The 18,412-nt window shown below is 47.9% G+C and overlaps 1 protein-coding gene across 1 annotated transcript; it reads right to left on the bottom strand.

Annotated features, from left to right (window-relative positions):
- Positions 1-465: 465 nt before the first annotated feature.
- On the bottom strand, positions 466-14,802 carry LOC123621128 (dehydrogenase/reductase SDR family member 7C-like). The gene is made up of 5 exons (XM_045526977.1): positions 14,682-14,802; positions 4,967-5,076; positions 2,968-3,178; positions 678-770; positions 466-506 (listed from the first exon to the last, which is right to left on the bottom strand). The coding sequence occupies exons 1-5, from the start codon at positions 14,800-14,802 to the stop codon at positions 466-468; spliced, it is 576 nt and encodes a 191-aa protein (XP_045382933.1).
- Between the last annotated feature and the right edge of the window lie 3,610 nt (positions 14,803-18,412).

Below are 18,412 nucleotides of genomic sequence, written 5' to 3'. Positions count from 1 at the left end.
CCCCTATACCCCTCGAACGTTTTCTGAGCTTCTGCTTTGCACATGGAACTATGGGCCATGAAGCATGTTCCCCACCCTCCCAGAACCTACCTCATGGGAGCTGGGAACATCTCCAGAATTTTTCCGACTAGATCCCATGAACATGCACCCAGAAGCCCTTTTCCCCCTTGAACTTTTTAAAGGATCCATCTTTGGAGCTGCCCCTGCCCTGAAACCCTGACCCTTTCTCATTCTGTCTTCCTCAGAACGTCTCTGTCCCTGTCCTATTCTGTGATGTGCACCCGTCCTTCTCCTTCCCAACTGCAATCTTCCCTGCGCTTCAAGCGCACCTTTATGGAGGAAGGGCCATTTGAGCTGGGGCTGTGTGTCCATGTCAGGAGTGTGACCTTCATCTGGCGTTGTCATGTCCTGCCAGCACATGTCCTGCCCACCTGTGAGACCGTGAACTTTGCGGGGAGACAGACCTTACCTTTTCTGTGTCAGCATCTCCCAGGGTGACCTGCCAGCTGCAGGTGGTCGAAAAATAGGAAGTGCAGGGGTGGAAGACAACCCAGCAGACAGATGGTCTCATTCCGGGCCCCTCCCCCCGTAACCACACGCCGTGTCGTGGACACAGCAGCTCGTGTCTTAGCATGAGACGTGCTACAGAAGACAATGTTTTCGTCTTAGCAACTCACAAGCCGTGCAGAATGGGATTCTGAACTTCCCTTGGCTGTTATTCACTAGCACGATTTGGCCTGTTCCCCTGGAGATCATGTTGGGGAGCAGGGCTGGAAGACAGGGAGGATGAGTCACGGTTCGCAATCCCGGCCCGACCCAGGCGGTGCAGGCCCTCACCACACCCCCATCATCACACAGGGCTATGCTGCCTCTGCAGCGATTGGAGGGCCGCAGGGCAGAGATGACATGGCCATGGCAATCTTTTATCCAGTGTGTCCAAAGAGTGGGCTAGACTCAGCTGGTGAATTACTGGGTGATTTTAAATGACCCCCCATGTGCATTAAGTGACATGGATTTCAACGGTAAGACGGGTACTGTCTCTTCAGTTCTCCCATTGCCTCCAGAAGGAAGTCTCCTGCTGGTTCCAACGTGTCTTTGCTGCCTCTCCTGCAGGTGCCAACCTTTTAACAAAGAGCTGGAAGACTCTGGGGGTCTCGGGCTGCCTTGGGAGAACTTCCTTTGTTTAGTGTTCAGGTTGCCTTCTACTTATTGAAAGTGAAAGGGATTTTAAACTTTGTTGGCAGTATAAGGCCTTCCTCCTGAAGTGAATTTAATGTGTTAGAGCCGGTCCCCTCTGCCCCGGGAACAGAAAGAGTCACTGAGGCTGAAAAGGCAAAGGAGTTTTATTTACTAGCTCGAGCTAGGGTCCAAGCCCCGAGCACCAACGCAGTGGTCTCTTTCATGGGCAGGGACCCCACACAGAGGGGGTGCATGTCTTTTATACTCTTTCCTGGAGCCTGTTGTAGATAAGAGATTCCCCCCCCTCCCCAGGGCTCCAGGAACGTACGCATACTCCCTGCGCACGCTGTTCATGCGCTGGTGACGCCTTGGCCTTGGTCTTTTTTGAATCAGGAAGTTTCTTGCAGTTGTTTTTTTTACATTGGAACATGTTTTTAGCTCTTATCGTAACCAAGCATTAAGCAAGCAAGCCTTGTTTACAGAAGCGAAATTTGGCTGTTAGCTAAAAGCAAAAACAAGTCACCATCATATAAGCTAAAATATTGTTTTAGTTCTGCCCTACAATGTAAAAGTGAGGACCTTTGCAGAAAGATATCAAGTAAATAATAGTCCCCATGTAGCGGGGACGTGGCAGAAATGAGAAGTCAGTGTTCCAAGACTCCGCTGTCCGAATGGTGGGCTAGGCCCAGCCCCTTCGTGTCAGAGATGGGCGACCTGAGGCCCGGGGCTCACGACTAGACTCGGGCCCTCAGCAGGTTAGAGGTGCAGCCAGAAGGGGAAACCAGTCCTGCCCTTTTCCATTCCACTTCCGTTCCTCTCTTTGATGCCAGTGGACAGTCCTTGTCAAGCTTTGCTAGGATGACACACCTTTGCTGGCCACATGGTGGGTCCACAGGGACCAGACTGGAAGAAACTGCTATCTCTGGGGCACCATTCTAGGCACGCTGGGCGGCATCTTTCTGCCCCAATTGCTTCTTCCCTTCGTCTCACTCCTCAGAATCCCACCCTAGAGGCTCCTGGCATGGGAGCTGGCTGCAGAGAAGGCGGCTCTAAACCCGTGCCTCCTCAGGGCACCCCACTCCCCAAATGCAGGGGTTCTCCATGCTTACATTCTCCATGAGCTTCTGCTCTGATAAACGTGGGGAGGAGCTTCAACTGTGGTTCTACCCCAGGGGCTTCTCCAGCCCCACCCTCCCAGGCTGCAGCCCTGCATTTCAACTTGGCGGTGAGAACTCTCCACCTGGGTGGCTCCTGGCCCCTCAAACAGGTCCACATGGGAACCACAACTTGACCTTTTAAAGGGAGACACCCTCCTGCCTTCCCTGTTTCTGTGAAGGGCTTGAAAGAATACCTGGTCTCTTGTAGTTCCTCTTCATTTCTGAGGGCAGAATCCCTTTTGACCGACTGTCATGGTTAGCAGCAGATCAACTGCAAGGTTGATAGAACAAAATGTCTGCAAAGGATGAAGACAATGGGCCAGAGATGTTGCATTGGAGGGAAGCGATGGATGTGAGTAGGCAGAGAGTGGTAAAGGGCAGGGCTTGGGTGGGAAGAGGGGGTTTCACAGAGAGGGAAGTTGAAATATACCAGTAAGATATTTCCTAAATCCCCTTTCTTTCATCAACACTTACATTGAGAATGCTAAAAGCCCTCACCAAATAAGTAGGGTTTTTTCTGAGGGGGCTGGGGGGTTCCATCTAGAGTTTGAAGACTGTCCCAGCTACATAACAGAGCCCTCCCTAGCATCGGGTGTCCCGGGTACCCATGGGAAAGTCAAACTCACGAGACCTTTGGTCAGTGTGATGGGTCCAAAGTAGTTGGCGTCCATGATCTTTCTGTCCAGCTCCAGAGAAATCTTAGGGGCAGGCCCCTTCACCTTCATGCTGGCATTGTTGACGAGGATGTCCACGCAGCCATAGCAATCCAGGACTTCTTTTGCCACATCCAGGACACAGCTGATATCCGAGAAATCCAATAGGACCAGCTTTGGGGTGAACGTATGTTGAACCAACGAGAGAGGCAGACCATGTGTGGGATCCCCTCCCTCTTGCAGACCTTGGGGACCCTCACTCTAAGAGCCACCCCTTTTGAAATTCAAAGCTCATAAAATCACTGCCAAAAAAAAAAAAATAAATAAAGAGGAAGAAGCAGAAGTGACTCTGGGATGAAGATGGTTGGAGAATACATTCTTGAGGACCTGGGCGACAACAACAACAAATCCAAACACAAATATGTAATAATAAAATCTGAACTTTTGGCCAAGGTTCCAGAACTGGTAAATCCAAATGAGTATTGTCCTTCACCATGGTTCACTTTGTTGGCTGTGCACTGATTCCAGTGGTAACATTGTTATTTTTAACATTTCTGAGCTCCTTTTTGGGAACGACTTTCCAAACTGGATTACAAGCTGCAAGAAAATCCATCACAGAGCTTCATAGCAAAAATGCAATAAATTTTGGTTTTGACCAAAATCATACACTCAACACAATATTTTTGGAGCACCTACCATGTGCCAGAAACTGTAGTCAGCCCTAGACATTTGGTGTTATCAAGACTGTTGGTTTAGGCCAGGTGTGGTGGCTCACACCTATAATCCTAGCACTCTGGGAGGCCGAGGTGGGAGGATTGTTTGAGCTCAGGAGTTCGAGACCAGCCTGAGCAAGAGCGAGACCCTGTCTCTACTAAAAATAGAAAGAAATTAGCTGGACAACTAAAAATATATAGAAGAAATTAGCCGGGCATGTTGGCTCATGCCTGTATTCCCAGCTACTCGGCAGGCTGAGGCAGAAGGCTTGCTTGAGCCCAGGAGTTGGAGGTTGCTGCAACAAGTGAGACACTGTCTCAAAAAAAAAAAAAAAAAAAGACTGTTGGTTTAGATGGCGAGAGTGGGCATGTTGATGGTGCCATGAGATCAATGCAATCCCAGGGTTTGGCAGACACTAGTCCTGAGATGTGCCCTTGAAGACGGGGTTCCCTGGTCTCATTTGTTTGGGAAACACAGACTATTCTCCAAGTTCTTGGAGATACACAATGCGTGTTAGCATATCAAAGGATCCCCAAAGTCCCTCAGTATAAAAACCAGACAAGCTTGGATTAACAGTATTTCCCACACAGTTGACCACAAAACCTCATTTTTCCCCAATACCTAAAAATATCCCAAAAAACACACTTTGGAGACTTTGGTGTTGCCCTGTTTGCCTGTTCGATCCCTTTCCTCAAAGGCCATACTCCAAAAGACTTTTGTCTCTTTCCAAACATCAAATCCAGCCTCAAGGGTAAAGATTAAGAAAAAAATTCCGGAAGGAAGCTCTGAAGGCAATTCCCTGAACAACGCTCTAGAAATGCCAGGAAAACTGTAGCCTCACTGTTCACTTCCTAGGAGATTTCTTGGGAGGCAATTTCATTTCCCTGATTTCTTTGAAGGAGGTAGCACTTGAGCATTTGAGGTTTTGTGGTTTTTGTTTTTTGTTTTAATTGACTGTGTTTCTAATTACAACCCATACCTGCAACCTCCCCTGTCTTCTGGATCCTTTTGAGTCTGACTTTTATAGAATTAGGGTGAAGATCACTGGCCAGAGAACAAATTTTTGTCATAGTGAGTTGTCAAAATGAGACAACCCCTCATGGCTGGCAGACATGCCTACATCAAGGTCAGTGCGTTCACCTCTTCCCATTCCCCAAAGCAGTCACCAAACTTCCCCCACTTGGCCCAAGAGCTGGGCCTGAGCAATGAGTGGAGGCTAACGGTGCACAGGGGTTACCCAAGCCGACGGCTGGAAGGCCTTACCTTGCTGGGGTCAGCCACGCTGATCAAGGCATCATATAGGATCTCTAGCCTCTCCCAGTTCTTTCCACACAGCACCAGCCTTGCCCCACCCATGTGGACACCCGAGCACACTCTGTGGGGAAGAAGGAAGCCGGGCGGGCACACTGTGTGGATGGAGCCACTGACAGTGAGCCCCCTCTCTTAGGAACTCAAGAACTCAAAGAATTCAAAAGTGGTAGCAAAGCAGGGTCCTTTAGAGGTTGTTTTATCCATCCACCTCCCTGGGCTGGAATTTTTTTGTCATTTCCAGCCTCAGGTTGGTTGTTCCCTGTGAAGCGGAGCTCACAGCACGGTGAAATAGCTCTTCCTTTGTTGGAAAGTTCTGATTATTGGAAATTCTTCCTTATACTGAACAGAAAGATGAGTCTGTCCACCTGGCCCCCCAGGACCACAGCCCTCAAGATATCTCAATCTAAAGCTATTGGCAACAGCCACCAGGTTTTTGTAGACTACATGTCACCAATTTCACATTTTCTCTAGGGATAGATAGCTCAGCCAGGGATATATATGTATGTATATATTCTGTCTAATTAATTTTATTCTGACCTCCTTAGTTAAGTATACTCCTAGGTGATTTTTTTGTTTGTTTGTTTGTTTGTTTTTTGCAGCTATTGTAAATGGTGTTGAGTTCTTGATTTGATTCTCAGCTTGGCTGTTAGTAGTGTATAGAAATGCTACTGATTTTTGTCATTGATGACACAAACAAATGCAAAGACATCTCATGCTCATGGATTGGAAAAATCAATATTGCTAAAATGTCCATACTGCCCTAAGTGATTTATGGATTTAATGCAATTCCCGTGAAAATACCAACGTTTTTTACAGAACTAGAAAAAACAATCCTAAATTTCATATAGAACCAAAAAATAACCTGAATAGCAATCCTAAGCAAAAAGAACAAATCTGGAGGCATTGCACTACCTGTCTTCAAATTATACTACAAGGCCGTAGTAACCAAAACAGGATGGCACTAGTATAAAAGTAGACACATAGATCAATGGAATGAGGTAGAACCCAATGGAATGAAGCAAAAGCATATACATATAACCAACTTATTTTCAACAAAGCAGACAAAAACATACACTGGGAAAAGATGCCCTATTCAATAAATAGTGCTGGGAAAATTGAAGAGCCACATACAGAAGAATGAAACTCAATCCTTATCTCGCAACATACACAAAAATTAACTCAAGGTGGATTAAAGACTTAAATGTAAGACCTGAAATAACAACAATTCTGAAGAAACTTAGGAAAAACTCAGTTGGACATTGGCCTAGGCAAAGAATTTATGACTAAGACCCCAAAAGCAAATACAACAAAAATAAAAATAAATAAATGGGATTTAATTAAGCTAAAAAGTTTCTCTACAGCAAAAGAAATAATCAACAGAGTAAATATACAATCTACAGAATGGGAGAAAATATTCACAAACTATACATCTGACAAAGGACTAATATCCAGAGTCCACAAGGTACTCAAACAAATCAGCAAGAAAAAAACAACCCCATTAAAAAGTGGGTAAAAGACATGAACAGACATCTTTCAAAAGAAGATATACAAATGGCCAAAAATATATGGAAAAGTGCTCAACATCACTAACCGTAAGGGAAAGGCAAATTAAAACCACAGTGAGATATCACCTCACCTGTCAGAACGGCCATTACTAACAAGTAAAAACAATAGATGTTGACACAGATGCAGTGAAAGGGAAAGCTTATACACTGTTGGTGGGAATGTAAATTAGGACAACCTCTATGGAAAGCAGTATGGAGATTTCTCAAAGGACTAAAAGTAGACCTACCATTCGATCCAGCAATCCCACTACTGGGTATCTACCCAAAGGAGGAGAAATTATTATATCAAAAAGACGCATGCACTCCTATGTTTATCACAGCATAATTCACAATTGCAAAGATGTGGAATCAACCTAAGTGCCCATCAACTGATGAGTGGATAAAGAAAATGTGGTATATATAACATGGACTACCCTCAGCCATAAAAAAGAGTGAAATCGTGTCTTTTGCAGCAACTTGGTTGGAATCGGAAGCCATTATCCTAAGAGAAAAATCTCAAGAACAGAAAAACAAATGGTGCATGTGCTCACTTATATGTGGGACCTAAATGATGGGTATACATGGTCATGCAGAGTGGGACGACAGACTGTGGAGATTCAGAGTGGGGGAGGTTGAAAGGGGGCTGAGGCATCAAATATTGCCTGTTTGGTATAATGTGCACTATTCAGATGACAGGTACACTAAAAGCCCTGACTTCATCACTATACAATTCATCCATGTAACAAAAAACCACTTGTGCCCATTAAATGTATTTAAATTAAAAAAATTTTTTTTTACTCTGGAACTAATTCCTGAAGCACCCAATATAGGACTTTTTCAACTGAGCATTAGCTGGTAGACACAGCATTCTTGAGTAGCAATAATACTGATACTTAAAAGCAATAAAAAGTCACATGTTTTGAGAGGTCACTTGTTCTGGGAACCATTGAAAGAGACTCACATACATTAGCTCATCTAATTCTCACAATTCCCTTATGAGGTAGTGTCTTAGGTTGGGTTCCCAAGAAGCAGACCCAAGACAGGGATCCAGGTGACTAGGAATTATCGAGGGAGTGCTCCTCAGAGAACACCTATCAGGGAGTGAGGACATGGACTAGGTGCCAAGCAAGGATGTGGTCTCAGGTAAAGCCTAGCCTTGGCTTGATCCAAGGAAGATTCTGGAGCCTAAATCCCACTGCAGAGCTACCCCACCTGGAAGCAAGAGGACCAGCCTTTGCACACCTGTGTCAACCAGTCACTGACTGTGGGCTGCCCGCTCTGGGGGTGAGTGCATGGACTGCATAACTCCAAGTCTCTGGGAAACGGGGTGTCTGTGAGCCAGAAGCAGCCAATACTCACAGCGCTTGGCGAATGGATGAAATGGTCAAGAACAGGGATCTGGAGGAGGCACCAACAACACCTCTTCCAGAGTGGTACTTATTATTGTCCCATTTTATACCAAGAAGTGGTGGACCCAGACTGACTGGGGACCGTGGCCCACTGGAGCTGGATGTCCTGAGTGCAATGACTCACAGTGACCTTAAGGCTGTGTGATTTTCTCCTGCAGGGCTCAGCGGCCTGATGCAGGTGGAGAGAAGGGACCAGCTGGACAGGACAGCTGGCTGGGGTTTGATAGCGGGCATCGTGGGCAGGGGAATTGTGGTGTTGGAGAGAGAGCAATTCTGGTGCTGGACCATGAAATCTGAGCCAGGTGGGAGCAGAAGTGAAGGGAAAAGGGCCAGTGGAGAAGACAAGTAGAGGGCTCGAGGGATGAGAGGTCTCAGTGAGGCTAAAAACATGTGTCCCGGGCGTAACAGAGAGCTGGGAGAGGCACGCTGTGGCCAGTCTGCTGACTGAGGGAAACCCGAATCCAGAAGTAACTTTGTGGACAATGTCACCTTGAATTGTCAGGACTGCAGAGAATGGAATATTTTTCTCAGCGTAGGTGTTTTATTGACAAAGGGGTTGTCCATGATAATTTTGGATGGCAGAATTCAATAAAGATGTCAATTTTTGTTTTCAAGTTAATTTGATGCAGTAAATCAAGATCCTAACAGATCTTGGAAAATGACAGAAAGATTCTAAACTGTATGTGGCATCACTTGCACACTTTATTTGGAATGATAAATATGAAGGAAAGCAAATGACATTTTGAAAATATTAGTCTATTAAAATATATTGTAAAGCTTCAGAAATTAAAGCAGAGTGTTACAAGTTCAAGTCTACATAGAAATATTGATAAAAATAGAGCCAGGTATTGATGATAATTTAGTATACGGTAAAGTTAGTATGTTAAATTAGTGGTAAAAGAACATATTATTTAAAAAGTGGTATTTACAACCCTATTTGGGTTGCAAAAAAGCTATATGCATTATAAGAAAAAATACCAAATATTTAAATGGAATAACAGAGCCATAAGAGAACTAGAAGAAAGTAGAAATGAATGTATTAATATACTCTTGAATCGGGGAAAGATCTGGTTGTGAACATGCCTTGAAGGATGAAATGATTTGTAGATGTTACTCTTTAAAAACCCTTCTTATAGCAAAAAAAAGAGACCGTAACAAAGGAGACCAATTAAGAAAAAATATTTATAACCTATATGCAAGAAAAGGGTCAATTTATTTGATATACAAAGGACTCTTACAAATCAATAAGAAAAAAAGATAAAGATCCTAATAAAGAAATTGACTAAGGAGATGAGTAAGTGATTCATAAAAGAAGCACCAAGAACTGATATACAGAAGATAGAAACCAATGCCAATAATAAAAAATGCAAATGGCACTAATTTTAATTATCAGATAATAAAAAACAATCTTGGCAAGACATGAGAAAAAGGGCTTGTCACACATTCACTGCTGGTGGCAGTATAAATTGCTACAATCTTTTGGAAGAAAAACTTGACAGTATCCTTACAAGTAAGAGAAGACTTTGACTCAGTGCTTTCATTTATGGGCATTTATTCCAAGGCAATAATGAAGAATGTCAACATAGACATAGTTATATTATTGTTTATCTCGGTACCATTTATAACAATAAAGAGTTGGAGATAATGGTAAATGTCCAATATGTTAATTATAGAAGATTGGTTAAGTAAATTGTAGTACATCTATGTACAGATGATTTTGAAACCCCAAAGCTGATGTTGCAGCAATGCGTCTACTGACATGGAAAGTAGTTTGCAATAGAGTAAGTTTCCAAAAAGAAAAAAAAAAGCAAAGAAAGATTTGAAACAGTGTGTCGAATACAATGCTGTATCAGTGGAGTGTATGTGTGCGTGTGTGTATAGAAGGCTGGTAAATCCTACATATGTATATGTAACAGGATATTAAGTTGCAAGTTTAACTGAGGCACTAAGATCAAATAGATATAAAATTCCAAAGTTAGGTGCCAGTCCAATATGCAAATTTTGGACTGAAATAACCAAACCCTATTTCATGAAGTTCAATTCCCTTTACCCACAAATAGGACACAAATGGATCAAGGAAGAGGAGAAACAAAGAGGCCTCTGAAGGAGGACTTCTCTGGACACAGGGCTGTGAGTCTTTGCTCGTGGGCCAGGGTGGAGCTGTGCTTTCCCACTCCCCCCATCCTGGAGGGCAGGCGCCAGTGGGATCACTGGGATAGTGTGCTTCCCTGCAGCTGGGGGCGGGGACCAACGTCTGAGTCACCCTGAGCAATCCATGGGCAAGAGCCCGGGGCCAGCCATGTCCTGAGGACAGAGGGGACGAAAGCTGGGCTGCTCTGTGAGGACTGACCTGCAGAACTGCAGAAGCCACCGTGGCCAGAGGTGGACCATGCGTGGGTTGGGAGCTCCTTTGAGGTCTGCCCAAGAAGACCTCCTAGGAGGGCAGTTGGACCCCAAAAGAGAGAGTCTATGTGGGGTACACTGCCCAAAAACCAGGGGCTGAGGGGGGATTGAGCAAGCGGATAAAAAAGGCACGGCCCCCACTTCAGAGACGTGCAGGTGCACGTTCCCAGGGAGGCCCCTGAAGGACCACAGAGTGCCACAGAGGAAGACTCAGACTCACTTTTAGACACGTGCCAGGCGCATGGAGTTGACGCCACCTTACAACACTGTCGGTGAGTAAGCGTTTTTCTTGCTCTCCTGTCTCTCCTCCTTGTGGCCCCTGAGCCCCCAGAAGGGTCAGAAACAGCGCGAAGCTGCCCTGCAGCCCACCCTAGCTGGGGGCAGGAGCGGAGGGGGGGAGGAAAGCTCAGCTTCAATGTTGACGTGTTCACTAGGTATTAGACGGGGCATCCCCGTTTCTGGATCAATGGGATGTTTTGGAAGCCACTTATGACCAAAGGATTTTGCATGATGTAACAGTAATGAGAAACATCGGGAGACCACTGGACATTTTTTCCTGAAGCTGCAGAGGAAGGTACATACGAGGCGGCTGCCTCCCGACACCCTTGGTCCCTGTGTGCTCACCGCTGGGCACGTGCGTTAAGCACCATAAAGATTCTGAAAGGAAATAAAATGCCGTGTTCACACAGGATGTTCCCGAGTTGGTGGGGTTCTAGGTGTGTTTTATGTTTTTGCTTAAAAAAATTCTTTTTAATACATGTGGCTTTTATAATAACAGAATTCACTCAGGGAGACGTCACCGGGAGGCGGGATGCCCAGCCTCGCAGCGTTTGGGCCGCGATCCCGAGTGGCGGAGCGGCCGTGCAGATTTGACAGATCAGAGAAGTGAGGTTCGGTGAGTTGACGTGAATCACCCAGAGTTGCGCAGCCGGGAAGCGGTGACGCCAGGACGGGAACCCGGGGAGTCTGAGGTCCAGGTTGGGGGTGACTTGTTCTCCACACTAGGCTGCCTCTTGGCCAGTGCCCACCGCTGAGGAAGGGGCATGGTGGGGTGTCTGGTGCCCACCGAACTCTTCCTCCCTCTCTTGAGGACAGGCCCCTCATTGCAAGCTGGGCACTGGGGTAGGGGCCTGTGGCCAGGGGCCAGAACAAACCTCTGGCCTTGGTGTCGTGGAGACTGCCAGGGGTGTTTCTTCCCTTCGTTCCATCTGCCCTCTGTCCCACTAACACCTGGCTTTGCTAAGGGGCACCGGAGGCCGGAGCCAGTGGTGTGCTCACGGCCTTGGCACTCAAGCCCAGGGGCGCTACTCTCTACTGAGTCACCGTGCTGAAGCCAGGCCTTAGGGGCACTCAGGTGCTCTTACTGTCATTCTTTATCGGCTCAGCTCAGCATCCGCCTGGTGTCAAACACTTGGGCACCAGGCTTTTCCTTTTTCATCCAGTAACCATAAATTGAGTCCCTCCTTCCATATTTCATCAAATCTAAGATGCCATCAACTATAAGATGTTTCCTGATTTCAGAGATTATAGATGACTTTTTAAAGGGCCTGTGGAGACTGTAAGATGCTGTTGATTGAAGGAAAATCAGCCTTATTTCAGAAATGTGTGGAGGAGAGAAACTGCATCTTAGAAGTGAAAACATGCAGGTGGGGCTGACTTTGGTCCAGCACTCCTGGAAGCAGAGCAAGCACAGGGCTTGGGCATTTTGACTGTCACTCTTGCTGCAGAGACAGTGGGCACAGGGTGACGCAATTCCAGGCATGGCTGAATTGTGGGGGTTTGGGGTGAGGGCTGGATGTCCTGATCTTTGATTCCACAGTAAATAGCTGGGCGCCGGGCTCCGTGCCGGTACTGGCGCTGCCCACAGGGTTCCCGCGGGTTCCCTGGAGCCGGGGTGGCTGTGGCTGTGCACAGCCCACGTCAGCCGCCCGGTGCCCCTCTCTGTTCTTGCCTGGGCCGTGAGAAGCGGAGCAGTTGGCAGCTGGAATCACTGTCATCAGCCGTGTGTGGAGGCGAGGCATTTATTTAAGGTCACACACGCCCAGCTCCTCAAGTTACTGCTAAATACTGGGACTTTATTTTTTTCTGCTTTGCATTTCTTTCCAGGGTGGGTCAGTGAGATGCAGTGGAAAAGGCCGCTGGCAGCAGTCAAGACAGACTAGGCCGTAGTCCTCTGGCAATGCCGTTTTCCTCCTGAGATGTGTTTCCTGGGCACTTGATTTGTATGAATACAATGTCTGACATGGCTGAATGAGACTGAAATAAGTGAGACTGTTAAAAACAAACATACACCTCTCAGCAGTGGATAGAAGAGTTCTATCCAGTCAGAGAAACCCAGCAAGGACGCAGAAGAACTGAGCAACCTCCCCCACCGACAGGATCCAGCCGACACCTGCAGGACGCTCCACCCAGCGACAGCACAGGGCACATTCCTTTCCTGCGCTGGCGGAGCGTGTACCCAGATAGACCACACCCCAGGCCATAAAACACATCTCAACAAATCCAAAAGACTTGAATAATACAGAGCACATTCTCTGACCATATTGGAATCAAACTGGAAATCACTTAAACAAATACACAACAACAGACTTATCTGAGTGAGTGCCTTCCCTGATCACATGTCCCCTTTAGAGATTAGTCATTACATGAACATTTCTGAGTATTTACTGCTCACCAAGCATTGAGCTAGGTGTGGGAATGGCATGAATAAAACACGAGCTTCACCACTGGGAAGCGTGTATCTAGGGGGCCAGCTGAGAAACACGGGGCCGCGGCACATGTGTGAAGTACGCAATTAAGGTGGCAGGAAGGCTCCACGGTTGTGGTCATATCAGGGCTCGCTTGTTAGCAGCCTGGCCTGACGCTGGACAAAGACATTTTATTTGGAGAGCAAGATTTTCCCCAAGCCTTTCATTCTGAATGGCTTTGGGGGGCATCTCTTCTCCGATTCTCCAGGGCAAGAGTCCTCCCTGTTGGCCTGTGTCTGGCCTGATGGACAAATATGTGTGCCCTGGCTTGCCCCCGTAGAAGGTAGACTTTGAGTTTATGTCCCTACTGCTGCTTTTGAGCACGGATTCCAATGCTGCAGGATACCCTTTCTGGGAATGGTTTCTGGGACTCACCCAGGAGCCACACCGCCAGCCTGGTCTGTCTGCTTTCTGCTTTCTTTTTTCATCTTACGTGGTTGACCCAGGTCGATCTCGCACTGAAATCTAACCCATCCTCAAAGCACACAGATTTTTTCCAATCAGGATGCCTGGGAGAATGAGCAGCAGCTCTGTGAGAATTCAGAGCCTGCGGATGTTCTCGTGACAGCAGCCCTGTGGGAGTGAGCGCCCAGCCCCCCAGAGCAACTCCTAGGAAGGGGCAACCCTCAGAGCATAGTGACCAAATGGACACTTGTTGAGTGACTAATGAATGTTTGGCTGTGTGGGTTCTATGCCTGACTAAAAGTAACAACAACAGCAGCAACAACAACAGAACGCAGCAAAGTTGCCACTGAATTGTATGACAAGGAGGGTTGCACTGCCACTGCTTGGAGTGACAGAGTCAGAGTCTTGCAAACCTGAGGACAGTTACTACCTCTCAGGTCGCAGATGCTACCAACGGAAGAGCCCTCCGAGACTATCTGATTCAGGGGTTGCAAACGCAAATGCCTTCAAGGCCAGGGTTGGAATGGGTGAAAGACTCAGGCCGAGTGGGATGTAACAGGGACTGGGGGTGTGTGTGTGGCACACTGGAGTGTGCACGTTCTGCCTAACTGTGCTCACTGTCGTCATTACTAACCCTTGATTGGTGCCCACTACAGCCCCAGGCACTGCTCTAAGTGCTAACTGCCTATGAACTCATCTTCCTCACAGCAGCGTCAGGAGGTAGGGACGACTGGCCTCCCTCCTTCCTTTATAGGTGGGAAATCCAAGGCACAGAAGGGAAGTGACCCGCTAGTCAGTGCTGGACCCAGGACTTGAACCCAGCCCCGGAATCTGGGCTCACAACCAGTACACTGCCCCAGCAAAGGGCTTAGCGTTTTCAAAATTTCTGGAAACCCCATGAAAGCAAAACAAATCACATCTGCAAACCCATTTTGGCCCTTAGGCTGTGAGTTTGCAACCCTAGATATTCCAACCGCTCCATCTATCAGGCAAGGAAGCCGCAGCCTCCAGAGGAGCAGCCCTTGCTGGTTAATGAGAGACGCTGGGGGAGAACACAGGACTGGCCCCTGCCCAGTGTGCAGGTCTGCCCACATGCCACTCAGCCACCACCCGTCCTCCAGGGCACAAATGGGCATAGGTGGGGGCGCATCCAGCTTACTCTTGCCCAGTCCTGAGATGGCATCAGTGATCACCACCACTTTGTTCTGCACAGCTGACTTTGACCACAGCCGGGACACGTCTTGATAAATGAAGAGGAGGCCGCTGATTCCCAGCTTCATTCTACTGTTTACATTGGATTCTGGTTTGCTTGCAGAGGAACCTAAAGCACTGGGGCTAACTCAGTCTACTGGCCCTCTGTTAGGATTTTTTAAACACTTGTTTCTATTTATCGTACATACCATCATGTAGCCACGTGCCAACTCTTTAGAAGTTTTGTCTGTCATTCCTCAATTCCATTGATAATATTTACTTCTAATAACTGATCACAGGCTACCTGCTGTCTTACTTCATGGGTCACTCAGTAGCCATTTAGGCATCAAAGGTTCCTTAATTTTTTTTTATTTTTTATTATTTTTTTTTCAGATTGAGACAGGGTCTCACTCTTGCTCAGGCTGATCTCGAACTCCTGAGCTTAAGCGATCCTCCCGCCTCGGCCTCCCAGAGTGCTGGGATTACAGGCATGAGCCACCACGTCTGGCCCCCTTCTCTTAGTTCTTTCTTTTCCAAAACAATGCTTTGGCCACACTTCAGTAAGTCAAAGTCATTCTAGCAAATTCCACTTCCAATGTAACTTTGTCAGGTGTCCTATGACTACTCTCAGGATTGATAATTCACTATAAGAACTCAGAAAAGCTGTTATATTCATGGTTATAGCCTAAGATGAAAGTAAGAATAATGAAGATAAACTTGCTCTACATTATTTGTCCCTAAGAGTGCTCAGGGGCTTCACCCGAGCACTGCGAACACTTAGCCCGAGAACACTGTGTCACCACATCTCCTAGCATGTGCTGAGATGTGCATTCAGATTTATATTTTTTTTGGTATCAGATAAAACCCAATGCTCCTTTAAACTCATACTAACCTATACAACTTCTATGTTTTTTTTTTATTCTGATTCTTTCAGGTTTTCACTGTTTTCAGATCTTATGACTGTTTTATATTGAGGTCTCCAGATCTACTGATAAAAATACAAGACACACGGTTAAATTTAAAACTTAGAGTTTTAACTTCTTAGTAAAATGGTGTTTTAATAATTGCATGCAATATGCAAATACCTATATGTTATAGGTATTCATATTTAATTGATTGTCTTACACGGTTACTGTTAACCCCAATTCATGGAAATCATAGTTCTCCCTCAGTCCAGGCTCAGCACCAGTGCCTTCCAGAGCCTCAGTGGAGAAGGAGGTCACATGATGATCTAGCAGATGTACTTCTTTTCAGTGTGTGCCAGCCATTGACAGCATGGGGCCATGAAGTAGAGGGAGTGAGCTTGGTATTTCCTGGAGTCAGAGAAGAAAGTACTAAAAATAGTTAACCATGTGATTTTTTCTAATATTTTTATTATCTTTTTTTGGTCTATAGCCTACAATATATGTAGAATAATAAAATCATTCAGACATGTAATTAAATAATTCTACATATATTAGTGGTTATGCTCAAATATTATTTAACTTGTACTGGAGACCACTGAGCCTTCAGGTCAACATTCTCCTGGTGCTTCTCCTGAGGGAAACACTGCAGCAGATTCCCACTGAGCAGAGGGTACAGATGTGTGTTTTTGGCAACTGTGAGCAGCTTAGTTCTGGCGGTTGAGATCAGTAAGTTCTTTTATTAGATTAGGAATTTTGCGGGGTGACGCCGCCGACAGGGCAGGAGTATAGAGGCGGTGCCTGGGGAGGGGATCCAACCCGGGAGCAGGCAGAGAAGTGGCTGTGGTCTCAGGTCACAGCGAAGGCCATGGCAAGATAGTGAGTGGGCCCCTGAGGGAGTACAGGGCCCTCCTCAGACTGGGCCTGGATCCTTCTCAGACCAGCTGGCCACCCCTCCCCTAGAGACCAGCTCCCTGATTCCCCCGGCCCCTGAGCCTCTGTTGTCCCCAGCCTCCCAGACCTCGCTGGGCCTGACCGGCCTCTGTGCCCCTCTGCCCTCAGCACGTCAGCTTCCCTGGTTTCCCTCAGCAGCGCCAGTCCCCAACCATCCCTCCCAGCTTGGTTACGAGTCCGACCCTCCCGTGACGTTCCCCAAGTCAGACAGGATTCCACTGTGGACGGTCTGATTTCAAGCTGGAGGGACAAGGGGAGGGAGCTGGGGTTGCAGAGGTCCGCAGAGGCTGGGGGGAAAGAGATGGGAGACTTGCAGGGCCCGGGACCTGGAGTGGAGCTCATTCTCCCAGGGTGCAGGGCCCAAGGCAGCCCAGGCCTCCAGTAGGAAGGGCCCAGATATGTGGCCTTGGCAGGCCAGCATCTTCCTGGACACCCGCTACCACTGCAAGGGGGCCCTCATCTCCCGAGACTGGTGCTCACAGGTGCCAGCTGCTTTGCCAGGTGGGCACAGGGGCTGCAAGGGTGAATGAGAGGGGCTCCGTTGGGGAGGCTCCCCTGCCTCACCCAGCCTTCACTTCCCTCTCTCCACAGCTGGCCTCAGTCCCACTTCTTTTTTTTTTTGAGACAAAGTCTTACTCTGTTGCCCGGGCTAGAGTGCCATGGCGTCAGCCTAGCTCACAGCAACCTCAGACTCCTGGGCTTAAGCGATCCTCCTGCCTCAGCCTCCCGAGTAGCTGGGACTACAGGCATGTGCCACCATGCCAGCTAATTTTTCTATATGTATTTTTAGCTGTCCATAAAATTTCTTTCTATTTTTAGTAGAGACGAGGTCCCACTCTTGCTCAGGCTGCTCTAGAACTCCTGAGCTCAAACAATCCGCCTGCCTCAGCCTCCCAGAGTGCTAGGATTACAGGCGTGAGCCATCGCGCCTGGCCTTCAGTCCCACTTCTGCATGACGCTGGGTCCAGATTGACTGTGGCTGGATACTTGCAAGATCAAGTCTGGGTAGAGGAGCTGCTCCTGTCCTCAAGAGGATCTGGGGGCTCTGGGTTTGGTGGCCTGGCCCTGGCATGACTGACAAGGCCTCCGTCTCTATAGTGCTGTGCAGCCTATAACCCTGGCCACCCGGCCCCAATATTTCCCCCTCCCATGGCAGCTCTGCCGGGCCCAACGGTTTGAACCCAACTTCAGTAAGGATGGGAGCAGAAGCCCGGGGTGGTTGAGAATGGGAGAGGCAGACAGCCAGGTGGGGCTCGGGACACTGCAGGGGCTCTGGCCAGCTGCTCGTCAGCACCAGGGACACGGGCATGCAGCGCAGAGATTGGCACTAGCACCCTGCTATGCCCTTGTCAGCTTCCAGCCCCACCCCTGCTGGATAGCTGACACTGGGCACCACCTTGCCCACCCCCCTCTCTGTCCCTTCCTGGGCCTCAGTGTGTCCCAGATCACAATGGGCTTGAAGTGTCCCTGAGGGGCCTGTGCGAGAGTCCAGCAGAGGACAGAACCGTGCTAAGAGTGAGGTGGGAAGGAGGTGTGTCTGGAAGGACAGAAGCCCAGGAAGGTGTCAGGGGGTGGGCAGACTTGGCAAAATGTTAACAACCACACAGGCAGATGTCAGCCGGGCTGAGGGTCTGTCCCCATCCCTGGGCAGATCCCTACATCCCGCCCCGAGAGCTACACAGTGTGCTACTGAGACCACGGCAGGTCGGCACCTGCAGCGATGACTTTCTCCTCTGACCCGACTGTGCTGACCTGAAGGACAGCCTGCCCAGGGGCTCCCAGTGCACCGGGCCCTCCACCAGCCCACCTGAACTGGTGGTAAGGACTCTGGCGGGCGCTGAGA

This window comes from Lemur catta, chromosome 15 (assembly GCF_020740605.2).
Source record: "Lemur catta isolate mLemCat1 chromosome 15, mLemCat1.pri, whole genome shotgun sequence".
In the NCBI taxonomy this organism is placed as follows: Eukaryota; Metazoa; Chordata; class Mammalia; order Primates; family Lemuridae; genus Lemur; species Lemur catta.
This window is presented reverse-complemented; position numbering and strand designations above follow the sequence as displayed.